A 13924-nucleotide genomic window follows, 5' to 3' on the forward strand; every position below is an offset into this window, starting at 1 on the left:
TGGAAAAAACCACCTTAAACTTCATATGGAACCAAAAGAGAGCCCGCATAGCCAAGTCAATTCTAAGCAAAAAGAACAAAGCGGGGGGCATCACACTACCAGACTTCAAACTATACTACAAGGCTACAGTAATCAAAACAGCATGGTACTGGTACCGAAACAGAGATATAGACCAATGGAACAGAACAGAGGTCTCGGAGGCAACACAACATATCTACAACCATCTGATCTTTGACAAACCAGTCAAAAATAAGCAATGGGGAAAGGATTCCCTGTTCAATAAATGGTGTTGGGAAAGCTGGCTAGCCATGTGCAGAAAGCAGAAACTGGACCCCTTCCTGACACCTTACACTAAAATTAACTCCAGATGGATTAAAGACTTAAACATAAGACCTAACACCATAAAAACCCTAGAAGAAAATCTAGGTAAAACCATTCAGGACGTAGGTGTAGGCAAGGGCTTCATGACCAAAACACCAAAAGCATTGACAACAAAAGCCAAAATAGACAAATGGGACCTAATCAAACTCCACAGCTTCTGCACAGCAAAAGAAACAATCAATAGAGTGAATCGGCAACCAACAGATTGGGAAAAAATTTTTGCAGTTTACCCATCTGACAAAGGGCTGATATCCAAAATTTACAAAGAACTAAAACAGATTTACAAGAAAAAAACTAACAAGCCCATTCAAAAGTGGCAAAGGATATGAACAGACACTTTACAAAAGAAGACATACGTGAGGCCAACAAACATATGAAAAAATGCTCATCATCACTGGTCATCAGAGAAATGCAAATCAAAACTACATTGAGATACCATCTCACGCCAGTTAGAATGGCGATCATTAAAAAATCTGGAGACAACAGATGCTGGAGAGGATGTGGAGAAATAGGAACACTTTTACACTGTTGGTGGGAGTGTAAATTAGTTCAACCATTGTGGAAGACAGTGTGGAGATTCCTCAAGGACATAGAAATAGAAATTCCATTTGACCCAGCAATCCCATTACTGGGTATATATCCAAAGGATTACAAATCGTTGTACTATAAGGACACGTGCACACGAATGTTCATTGCAGCACTGTTTACAATAGCAAAGACCTAGAACCAACCCAAATGCCCATCGATGATAGACTGGATAGGGAAAATGTGGCACATATACACCATGGAATATTATGCAGCCATCAAAAACGATGAGTTAGGGTCCTTTGTAGGGACATGGATGAACCTGGAAACCATCATTCTCAGCAAACTGACAGAAGAGCAGAAGATCAAACACCGCATGTTCTCACTCATAGGCAGGTGTTGAACAATGAGAACACATGGACACAGGGAGGGGAGCACTACACACTGGGGTCAGTTGGGGGGAAATAGGGGAGGGAGGGTGGGGGGTGGGAAGCTGGGGAGAGATAGCAAGGGGAGAAATGCCAGATGTAGGTGATGGGGAGGAAGGCAGCAAATCACACTGCCATGTGTGCTCCTATGCAACAATTTTGCATGTTCTTCACATGTACCCCAAAACCTAAAATGCAATAAAATAAAGGGGAAAAAAAATAAGAATAAAAATAAAAATGTGGTATTAACAAAAAAAAAAAAAAAAAAAAAACATGAAAATTGAACAATATGCTCCTGAATGACCAGTGGGTCAATGAAGACATTAAGAAGAAAATTGAAAAATTTCTTAAAACAAATGGGGCTGGGCGCGGTGGCTCAAGCCTGTAATCCCAGCACTTTGGGAGGCCGAGGCGGGTGGATCATGAGGTCAAGAGATCGATACCATCCTGGTCAACATGGTGAAACCCCGTCTCTACTAAAAAAAAAAAAAAAAAAAATACAAAAGATTAGCTGGGCATGGTGGCATGTGCCTGTAATCCCAGCTACTAAGGAGGCTGAGGCAGGAGAATTGCCTGAACCCAGGAGGCGGAGGTTGCGGTGAGCCGAGATCGCGCCATTGCACTCCAGCCTGGGTAACAAGAGCAAAACTCCATCTCAAAACAAACAAACAAACAAACAAAAAAAAAAAAACAAATGATAAAGGAAACACAACATACAAAACCTATGGGATACACCAAAAGCATACTAAGAGAAAGGTTACAGCTCTAAATGTGTATATCAGAAAAGAATAAAAACTTCAATTAAACACTTACCAATGCATCTTAAAGAACTAGAAAAACATAAGAAAACAAAACCCCAAATTAGTAAAATAAATAAAATCAGTGCAGAAATAAATAAAAAGTTGGTTTTTTGAGAAGATAAAATTGACAAACCTTTGGTCAGACTAAGAAAAACAAGAGAAGATTCAAATAAATAAAATCAAATATTAAAAAGTAGACATTAAAACTGATACCATAGAAATGATACTAAAAAATTAGAAAACCTAGAAGAAATGGATAAATTATCCTAGACACATACAATCCACCAAGACTGAAACATGAAGAAATCCAAAATCTGAACAGACCAGTTACTAAGTAATGAGATCAAAGCTGTAATACAAAGTCTTCCAGCAAAGAAAAGCCTGGAAACCAATGTCTTCACTGCTGAATTTTACCAAACGTTTAAAGAAGAATATTAATTTTCCTCAAACAATTGTGAAAAGTAGAGAAGGGAATACTTCAAACACATTCTACAAGGCCAGTTAACACTCTGATACCAAAACCAGACAGACATATCAAAAAACAAAAACTACAAGGCAATATCCGAGATGAACATTCATGCAAAAATCCTCAACAAAATACTAGCAAACAGAATTCAACTACACATTAAAAAGCTGTTGTTGAACATGACCAAGTAGGGTTTATCCAAGGGCTGCAAGGATGATTTAACATATGCAAATCAATCAATGTGATACATCATATCAACAGAATGAAGGACAAAAACCGTGTGATCATTTCAATTGATGCTGAAAAAACATTTGATAATATTCAACATCCCTTCATGATAAAAAAAAAAAACCCTCAAAAAACCAGGTATAGCAGGAACATGCCTCAACACAATAAAAGCCATATACTGACAGACTCACAGCCAATATCATACTCAATGGGGAAAAACTGAAAGACTTTCTTCTAAAAATTGGAACACAACAAGGATATCAGCTTTCACCACTGTTACTCAACATAGTTCTGAAAGTCATAGCTAGAGCCATCAGACAAGAGAAAGAAATAAAGGGCATCCCAGTTGGAAAAGAAGTCAAATTATCTTGTTTGCAAATGATATGATGTGGCATTTGGAAAAACCTAAAGACTCCAGCAAAAACATTTAAGAACTGATAAACAAATTTAGTAAAGTGGCAGCATACACAACCAGCAGTGTTTCTATATACCTGCAGCGAATAATCTGAAAAAGAAATCGAGAAAGTAATTGCATTTACAGTAGCCACAGTCAAAATTAAATACTTAGGAATAAACTTAACAAAAGAAATGAAAGATTTCTACAATGAAAACTATACAATGTTGATGAAAGAAATGGAAGAGGGTACAAAAAATGGAAAGATATTCTATGTTCATGGAATGGATGAATTAATACTGTTAAAATGCCCATACTATCCAAAGCCATCTATAGATACAATGCAATCCCTACCAAAATACCAATGACATTCTTCACAGAAATAAAAAAAGTCCTGAAATTTTCATGGAACCACAAAAGACTCAGAATAGGCAAAGTTGTAATTGGCAGAAAACAAAACTGGAGGAATCACATTGCCTGACTTCAAATTATACTACAGTAAACCAAACAGCATAGTACTGGCATAAAAACAGACACATAGACAAAGAGAACAGAAGAGAGAACCCAGAAACAAATCCACACACTAGTGAACTCATTGTTGGCACAGGTGCCATGAACATGCATTGGAGAAAGGACAGCCTCATTAATAAATGGTGCTGTGAAATCTGGATACCCATGAAACAATGAAAGCAGAACAATGAAAGTAGATCCCTATCTCTTGCCATACACAACATTCAAATCAAAATGGATTAAAGACTTAAATCTGAGACCTCGAACTATGAATCTACTACAGAAAAACATTGGGCAAACTCCAGGACATTGAACTGGCAAAGATTTCTTGAGTAATACCCCACAAGCACAGGCAACCAAAGCAAAAATGGACAAATGGGATACCATTAAGTTAAAAAGCTTCTGCACAGCAAAGGAAACAATCAACGATGTGAAGAGACAACCCACAGAATGCCAGAAATATATTTGCAAGCTATCCAACTGACAAGGGATTATTAACCAGAATATATAAGGAGCTCAAACAACTTCATAGGAAAAAAAAAAATCTAATAATCAGATTTTAAAATGGGCAAAAGATCTGAACAGACATTTCTCAAAAGAAGACATACGAATAGCAAACAGACATTGGAAAAGGTACTCAACATCATCAATCATTAGATAATGCAAATCAACACTAAAATGAGAAACTGGGCATGGTAGCTCATGCCTGTAATCCCAGCACTTTGGGAGGCCGAGGCGGGAGGACTGCTTAAGCCCAGGAGTTTGGGACCAGCCTGGGAAATATAGTGAGACCCCATCTCTACAAAACCAACCAAACAAAAAAAGACAATGCGATATTATCTTACCCCAGTTAAAATGTTGTTTATCCAAAAGACAGGCAATAATTAATGTTAGTAAGGATGTGGAGAAAAGGAAACTCACGCACACTGTTGTTAGCAACGTATATTAGTACAAGCACTATGGAGAACAGTTTGGAGGTTCCTCAGAAAACTAAAAATAGAGGTATCATATGATTTACAAATCCCACTGCTAGGTCTATACTCAAATGAAAGGAAATCAATATATTGAAGAGGTATCTACACTCTCATGTTTATTGTAGCCACTGTTCACAATAGCTAAGATTTGGAAGCAACCTAAGTGTCCACCAACAGATGAATGAATAAAGAATATGTAGTACACATACACAATGAAGTACTATTCAGCCATAAAAAAGAACAAGATACTGCCATTTGCAATAACATGCATGGAACTGAAGATCATTACGTTAAGTGAAATAAGCCAGGCATAGAAAGACAAAGTTCACATGTTCTCTCTTATTTCTGGAAGCTAACAATTATAACGATTGAACTTATGGGGACAGAGTAGAATGGTAGTTACCAGAAGCTGAGAAGGGTAGCAGGGAGTGAAGGAATGGGGGATGGTAAATAGGTATGAAAGTATAGTTAGAATGAATGAGATCTAGTATTTGAAAGCACAACAGGGTGACTATAGTCAAAAATAATTTATTGCACATTTAAAAATAACTAGAAGCATATAATTGGATTGTCTGTAACACAAAGAAAGAATAAGGGCTTGATATGATAGATAATCTTTAACCCTGATGTGATTATTATACACTGTATGCCTATATCAATATGCCTTATGTACCCCATAAGTATATATACCTATTATATACTCACAAAAATTAAAAGTTAAATAAAATAAAAATGGCAAATGTGATAAAACTCTGGCAAAAATTCCTACAGAGATGTCTAGAATATATGAGAAATAAAATTATATGGACTAGATCCTATGTAAACTTCCAGGATTCCTTTGGGTAGCTGTTCTTTTTTTGTAACAAAATATATTACATTTACTTGACATTCCTGGGTTTTTTACATTTCTTCCAGAATTACCAATGACCATCCATCCATCCATAGTAGGAATAATTACTGATATAGATGTCATACAAACCTATTATTACAAATTCAAGAAAGTTAAACATAACCTAGAAATAGTCAGAATTCTTACCATCTGTTGTTTTGTCAATACATCGTTGTAGATTGCTTCTCTTCGTTTAACATCAAGCTCCTGGCTGGCTTGTCTACTTAATGCTAACGCCTGTACTTGGGCCTCTGAGAGATTCATGTTTTCCTTCCACTAAAAGAAAAATTTTCTATTTATTCCTTAGTACTGCACAATTGAGGAAAAATAATTAAGGTATTTAAAGATATTTGGGATTTTCCAAGGTTTTCCCCCCTTTTCCCTTATTCTTTTCTAAAGAAAAACATAATTCAAAAACACGGTACACTAAGTTGTTCACTGCTGTGCTTGCGCCGGCTATCTCTGGAATGAAACAATAATTTAGATTTAATTTGTGTAACTGGTAATTAAAATGTTTATGTAAACAATACATACATTTCCATGTTTGATTTTTGATTTCTCAATTCTTATATTTCACCCATTTCTCATTTGTGCCAACATCTATGCAAAATTGCTGGGTTACAGCTTGGCACTATTATCCATCCATTCTACTAATATTTTACTATTGCAAATCAAGTTATAAGAAGTAAAGGAAACAATTAAAAATTAAAACAAATGGCAGTTGGGGGTGGAGGGCACAAACTGGAGGCTGGAATAAGACAATTGCCAATTAGCTTACGACAGCTGAAATTATATCTTCAAGAGGTTGAATCCTCACTGCTGTCACACTGTTTGTTGCTTCCACAACTTTTTCTCTTCCTTGATTAATGAGGTCCTAGGAGAATGCAAAAAATAAGTTATATAAGGCAGAAAGACAGCACAGTGTTAAAGTATAGGAATCCTTCCATTTGCCAATTTATAGCAGTTGTTTTTAAACCTCTTTAAATAATTGAAGAGAATAGCAAAATTCAGTGTCAATAAAGTGAAGTAAAACGTATCAATGTCCAAAGGGTCTTGTTAGGAAGATAAAAGTTTGAGTCTTATCACACCAATAATTTCATAATTTAGATGAATCCATAAGCACATTTTATAATGTGTTTCAGATTTAACTAAGTCATTATTGGTATAATAAAAACCCAATCTTTCCTATTTAATTTACAGGTGATTCTAGCTTTAAATAATTTATTTCATAATATTGGGCATTATATATTTAAGTGTACATCTATAATGCACTAAAATAGAAATTAATGAGTATATTTTATCTTACTTTTAAGCAGTAAGATAGGAATTTGTTTATTATAAATATTTTATAACTGAAGAAGGTGCTATTTCCCCAAGCTGGTCAGCAGCCCTATTGTTTCTTAATTAAAATAATTCAAAGTACATTAATTCACCGACTGATTCCTTTGTGCTCTGAACAAACCACATTTTACAACATTATGTTAGTTCAAAACAGTCAACAAATAAAAGAAAAATTTCTTGGTCTATTCAGAGGTAATCTTTTGGAGAATGTGGTATTCCTGCATGGTGAACCCTCAACAACAAGGCACTTGAAATTGCCTTTAATTCATGTTAAATTACTTTTGTACTTCACAACTTACCTCCAGCTGTTGATTACTCATTGCTGACAGGGCACCCAAATTGAAAGGAATATAAGGAGTTTGAGAGTTGAAAGTGACAGGGGGTAAATTGGTCCCAGTTGGTATGTTGAAACGCATGGTCAGTCCCTAAAAACCAAAAAAATATGTACTTTTCACATTGTGATTTAAACCTTGAAATTCTACATGACCTACTGGTTTAGAAAAGAATCCACATTCTCAAATCCAGGAAATTATTAACACTCTTCCACACACAAACAAAACACCCTTTTCACCGAAAAGCAAGATCTTATTACACGGAAAGCTTTAACCCATAAAGGTGTACTTTTTTTCTGATAATTCCCACAGAATAAGGGCAACTCAGAGAATTCTGATGAGACTCTGAACATCACATTAATGTTAGAAGAAGTTTGGTACAATAAGTTAGGAGTTTGAAAAGGATTCAGGTATTAAGATAAGGTTTCCCATGCTCAGGCACATTTTTGCTCAAGTGGGTTGATGTTTAAAACATAGAATCATCTTAAATAAAGCTGCTGCTGGAGCAAATGGCATTAACGTCTAATAATGAAATATTTTTGTGTTCTGATATTCAGCCAAAATTTAGATTTCATGGTATACATGCTAAAGTTACATTTATTTCCACCTCCAAACTCTAAGCTCCTTTATGTTTTTTACTACAGAGAGGGTACTGATGCTAAATATATGGCTTCCCACTCATCACTCAATTCAATAAATACTAAGCAGAAATAGGGTTACCACTCTTTAAGTGTAAACTATTTTCTTCTGTCTTCTCCTCCTACTCTACCACCAAAGGTAGTTGAAATCAACCCATAAAGAGATTCTTGTAATTGGGAACTGTGTTCCTAAAACCCACTATATTATTATTACCTGTTTCAAATGTGACCCTTTTTTTCTTCATTGCTTTCAAATTACTAACATGACAAAAACGAAAACGCATTTTGCATCAACTACCTTCTTCTCTGCTTCATACTCAGCCCAAGCTGCTTTTCTTTCTTCTTCAGTCAACTCTTCTTCTTCTTTGTGGTCCAAAAGAGAATCATGTTCATGATATCCTACAATGTGTTCTTTATGTATCTGAAGGAGTTCTGCAAGTATGGTATCCTGTTTAGAGGGGTTGAAATAACAGACAATTATTTTCTCCCTCTGAATAGTATAGTATCTCCAGAGTTCTATGGTCAACTGTACTAGAAACCAGAACCTGATTGCTACATATATTTCTGAAAAATATGACAATTACTAAGAAAACAGCAACAAAACATGTAACACCAGCCTCTTATATAAGACATTCATGTTTATACAGTATGTTTTAGGCCTTCAATTTTTTTAAAATGACCACTTTTCAAGGTATTTCTACCAACTTAACATTTTTTTCACACGCATTTTGTTTTGTGCTTAATTCTGAGTTGATAAATGCTAAAATAAGTATGCTTAAAGTAGTGATTATATTGGATGCCTATGCTAGAAATCATGGCTACTCCTATTTATACATAATAAACAACTTTATTTTCACAATCACTTTAGCTACCAACAAATATACTAATAAAAAAACGAATCTAAATTAATCTAAACAGTTACAGGACAGTTTAGCTGGAACATATCAGGCTTATATTCCAACTGCAGAAAGGTCAAATGTAAATTACATTGTAAAGACTCATGGGTCAAATTTAAATTGATATACATTTTTCAATTTATCACAGTATATATATTTTTAAGAAATCATGGTGGCTTAAGCCAATCTTTTAAGATTAAAAAATTAAAAGCTGAAAAAATTGGAATCATTTATATACTCAGTAAGAACGCTAAACTCCTGCTCTGTGAAATTATAACTGTGAGAATGAGACACAAAGAGAGATGGGGTGGGGGTTTAAAGTGAATCACAGATATTTTACTTTTAATAAATTTAATATATTCATAAGTTGTTCATTAAGAAATAACATATGAAAACCTCGATCTATAAAAGGCAAATTAATTCACTTTACAGAAGGATTTTCCATAGCTTTTAACAAGTTCTCCTAGATCACACTTTCTAAATTGAGTGTGAATTTAGTGAAAGGACATAATTACTGATCAAATGAAGGTAGCGGAGGTATATATATAGCACACTGAATTCAAATTTAATCTGCATGTAGTGATGCTTAATGCATCGATAATTTTTACATAGACAAAGCCCACATTTGAAAATAATTATGCCTTTACTTATTCAACCATGCCTTAAGTATAGGGTCCAAAAAGTGGTAAGAACTCAAATGTGTATTAAATAACTCAAGATGAAAAATTGAAATCACGAGGCCCTAAGTTTTTTTCTATATAATAGCAAATGCTGACACGAATTCCAAATATTCTGATATTTAATATCTTGTAAACAGCTTTCTATCTTGCTACTCCAATAAACATTCAAAACAATTATTTCCTTTCGTAACAGAACTGACCCTTTTTTTTTTGAGGGGGATGGAGTCTTGCTCTGTTGCCCAGGCTGGAGTGCAGTGGCACAATCTCAGCTCACTGCAACCTCCGTCTCCTGGGTTCAAGCCATTCTCCTGCCTCAGCCTCCTGAGTAGCTGGGACTACAGGCGCATGCCACCATGCCTGGCTAATTTTTTGTATTTTTAGTAAAGACAGGGTTTCACCATGTTAGCCAAGATGGTATCGATCTCCTGACCTTGTGATCTGCCGGCCTTGGCTTCCCAAAGTGCTGGGATTACAGGTATGAGCCAACACACCCGGCCCAGAATTTTCTTAACAGATATAACCATAATTGAAACGTCATAATTCTTCTTCCTTTTTTTTTCTTTTCAGATAGGGTCCTTCTCTGTCACCCAAGCTGCAGTGCAGTGGTATGATCATAGGTCACTGCTGCCTTGAACTCCTGTGCTCAAGTGATTCTCCTGCCTGAGCCTCCTGAGTAGCTAGGACTACAGGTGTATACCACTGTACATAGGAGATTTTAAAAATTTTGTAGACATAGGATGTCACTATGTTTCCCAGGCTGGTTTCAAATTCTTGGCCTCAAGTGATCCTCCTACCTCGATCTCCCAAAATAGTGAGATTACAGGTAAAATGCATTTTGAAATGTCTGTGTGTGCTATTTCCTTTGTTGAAAACAGAAAACAATAAAAGACCATACAAATGAGAGGACTCAATAAAATCTACTGGTAGAATACATAGATGCTAATGGGTTTAGTTCCTTTGAAATGTTAACTAAATTCTTCTCTTTCACACCAAAGTAGAAACTTGCTATCAAAACTGACTTCTCCAGCCTATGCCACATACAACAGGTTTATCATCACTAGATCAATATCCAAAGTCCACTGTTACTGAACAGGCAGGCAAGAAGACAGGCCAATTTGCATTAATTTATTCAACTAAAAGATAGGGCTTCCTTAAATGTGTAACTCCTATGCCCATCCCCCCAACACACATATGCCAAACATGGCTCAAGAGAGAGATAAAATAATAAAACTAGATAACATTGACTAACATTTTTAGCACATTTACCAAATACAATGAGAAAAATCAGCTGTTCTACAACACACCAAATAAATTACAAGATGAAAATGTTCTATAGATAATCCCTAACTTTACTTCTGTCTAGCAATAAATGATCTTAATGATAGTCAGATCAGTTCATTTCTCTAAGAAAGCAACCTGATTAAGAGAAAGACGAAGAAAATTGTACACTAGGAACTAATTCATTTCTATCTGTACAACTAATTCTCTCAGTAACATTGGATAATAACTTAGTCTATGACTGTAAATTAAATATGGATAATATACTCTCTGCTCACATGTTTAACAGGATGATATATGAGAATAGCAGGAATAAAAAAAGGATGAAAATAAGCAATTCTTTGGAAATAAACAGTCAAGTGTGGTATTTATTTCTCGATTATAAACACCACAATTTATAACATTAATGAAGTGCTAAGGGCAACCAGAGAGAAAGGTTGGGTTACTCACAAAGGGAAGCCCATCAGACTAACAGCAGATACCTCTGTAGAAACCCTACAAGCCAGAAGAGAGTGGGGGCCAATATTCAACATTCTTTAAAAAAAAAAAAAAAAAAGAATTGTCAGCTCAGAATTTCATAATCAACCAAACTAAGCTTCATAGGCAAAGGAAAAATAAAATCCTTTACAGACAAGCAAATGCTGAGATTTTGTCACCACGAGGCCTCCCTTACAAGAGCTCCTGAAGAAAGCATTAAACATGGAAAAGAACAACCAGTACAGGCCAACGCAAAAACACACCAAACTGTAAAGACGATCGATGCTATGAAGAAACTGCATCCACTAATGGGCAAATTAACTAGCTAGCAATATAATGGCAGGACCAAATTCACATGTAACAATATTAACATTAAATGTAAATGGACTAAATGCCCCAATTAAAAGACACAGACTGGCAAATTGGATAAAAAGTCAAGACCCATCGGTGTGCTATATTCAGGAGACCCATCTCACATGCAAAGACACACATAGGCTCAAAATAAAGGGCTGGAGGAATATTTAACAAGAAAATGGAATGCTAAAAAAAAAAAAGCAGGGTTTTCAATCCTAGTCTCTGATAAAACAGACTTTAAACAAAGATCAAAAGAGACAAAGAAGGGCATTACATAATGGTAAAGGGATCAATGCAGCAAGAACTATCCTAAATATATATGTACCCAATACAGGACCACCCAGATTCATAAAGCAACTTCTTAGAGACCTGCAAAGAGACTTAGACTCCCACAAACTAACAGTGGGAGACTTTAATACCCCACTGTCAATATCAGACAGAACAATGAGACAGAAACTTAAAGATAACCAGGACTAGAACTTAGCTCTGGACCAAGCAGACACAATAGACATCTTCATTAACTCTCCACCCCAAATCAACAGAATATACATTTTTCTCAGCACCACATCACACTTATTCTAAAATTGACCATATAATTGGAAGTAAAACACTCCTCAGCAAATGCAAAAGGATGGAAATCATAACAGTCTTTTAGACCACAGTGCAATCAAATTAGAACTCAGGATTAAGAAACTCACTCGAAACTGCAGTTACATGGAAATAGAACAACGTGCTCCTTGATGGATACTGAATAAATAACAAAATGAAAGCAGAAAAAAAAAAAAAAGACGTTCTTTGAAACCAATGGGAACAAAGACACAACATACCACAATCTCTGGGACACATTTACAGCAGTGTGTAGAGGGAAATTTATAGCACTAAATGCAAACAAGAAAAAGCAGGAAAGATCTAAAATCGACACACAAATGTCACAATTAAAAGAACTAGAAAAGCAAGAGTAAACAAAATCAAAAGCTATCAGAAGACAAGAAATAACTAAGATCAGAGCAGAACTGAAGGTGACAGAGACACAAAACACTCTTCAAAAATAAAAATCAATGAATCCAGGAGCTGGTTTTTGGAAATGATCAACAAAATAGACCACCAGCAAGACTAATAAAGAGGAAAAGAGAGAAGAATCAAAGAGATGCAATAAAAAACAATAAAGGAGATATCCTACCAATCTCACAGAAACACAAACTAACATCAGAGAATACTATAAACACTTCTACACAAATAAACCAGAAAATACAGAAGAAATGGATAAATTCCTGGATACTTACACCCCACCCCCAACACTAAACCAGGAAGAAGTCAAATCCCTGAATAGACCAATAACAAGGTCTGAAACTGAAGCAGCAATAAATAGCCTACCAACCAAAAAAAGTCCAGGACCAGACGGTTTCACAGCTGAATTCTACCAGACATACAAAGGGGAGCTGGTACCATTCCTTCTGAAACAATTCCAAACAATAAAAAAAGAGGGACCCCTCACTAACTCATTTTATGAGGCCAACATCATCCTGACACCAAAATCTGGCAGAGACACAACAGAAAAAAGAAAATTTCAGGCCAATATCCCTGATAAACATCAATGTGAAAATCCTCAATAAAATACTGAAAAACCGAGTCCAGCAGCATATCAAAAAGCTTATCCACCATGGCCAAGTCAGGTTCATCCCTGGGATGCAATGCTAGTTCAACATATGCAAATCAATAAACGTAATCCATCACATAAACAGAACCAAAGACAAAAACCACATGATTATCTCAATAGATGCAGAGATGGCATTCAACAAAATTCAACAGCCCTTCATGCTAAAAAACTCTCAATAAACTAGGTATTGATGGAACATATCTCAAAATAATAAGAGCTATTTATGACAAACCCATAGCCAATATCATACTGAACAGGCAAAAACTGAAGCATTCCCTTTGAAAACTGGCACAAGACAAGGATGTCCTTTCTCACCACTCCTATTCAACATAGTATTGTTAAGTTCTGGCTAGGGCAATCAGGCAAGAGGAAGAAATAAAGGGTATTTAATTAGGAAAAGGGTATTTAATTAGGAAAAGAGGAAGTAAAATTGTCTCTATTTGCATACGACATGACTATATATTTAGAAAACCCCATCTCCTCAGGCCAAAATCTCCTTAAGCTGATAAGCAACTTCAGCAAAGTCTCAGGACACAAAATCAATGTGAAAAATCACAAGCATTCCTATACACCAATAACAGACAAACAGAGAGCCAAATAATGAGTGAGCTCCCATTCACAACTGCTACAAAGAGAATTAAATACCTAGAAATGCAACTTACAAGGGATGTGAAGG

The 13924-nt window shown here is 35.6% G+C and overlaps 1 protein-coding gene across 10 annotated transcripts in view; it reads right to left on the reverse strand.

The window, feature by feature from the left end:
• The window catches only part of ATRX (ATRX chromatin remodeler), a 290081-nt gene that overhangs the window by 13992 nt on the left and 262165 nt on the right, over positions 1-13924 (reverse strand). For all 10 annotated transcript variants that reach the window (XM_032251335.1, XM_032251338.1, XM_032251341.1 and 7 more), the window contains 4 exons: positions 8205-8354; positions 7236-7361; positions 6374-6469; positions 5743-5871 (listed from right to left, as the gene is read on the reverse strand). In XM_032251335.1, coding sequence (XP_032107226.1) covers positions 5743-5871; positions 6374-6469; positions 7236-7361; positions 8205-8354 — 501 coding nt within the window. The remainder of the gene's footprint in view (positions 1-5742; positions 5872-6373; positions 6470-7235; positions 7362-8204; positions 8355-13924) is intronic.

The sequence above is a fragment of the Sapajus apella genome, unplaced genomic scaffold (genome assembly GCF_009761245.1).
Source record: "Sapajus apella isolate SASKATOON/1434 unplaced genomic scaffold, GSC_monkey_1.0 scaffold75, whole genome shotgun sequence".
NCBI classification, from domain to species: Eukaryota; Metazoa; Chordata; class Mammalia; order Primates; family Cebidae; genus Sapajus; species Sapajus apella.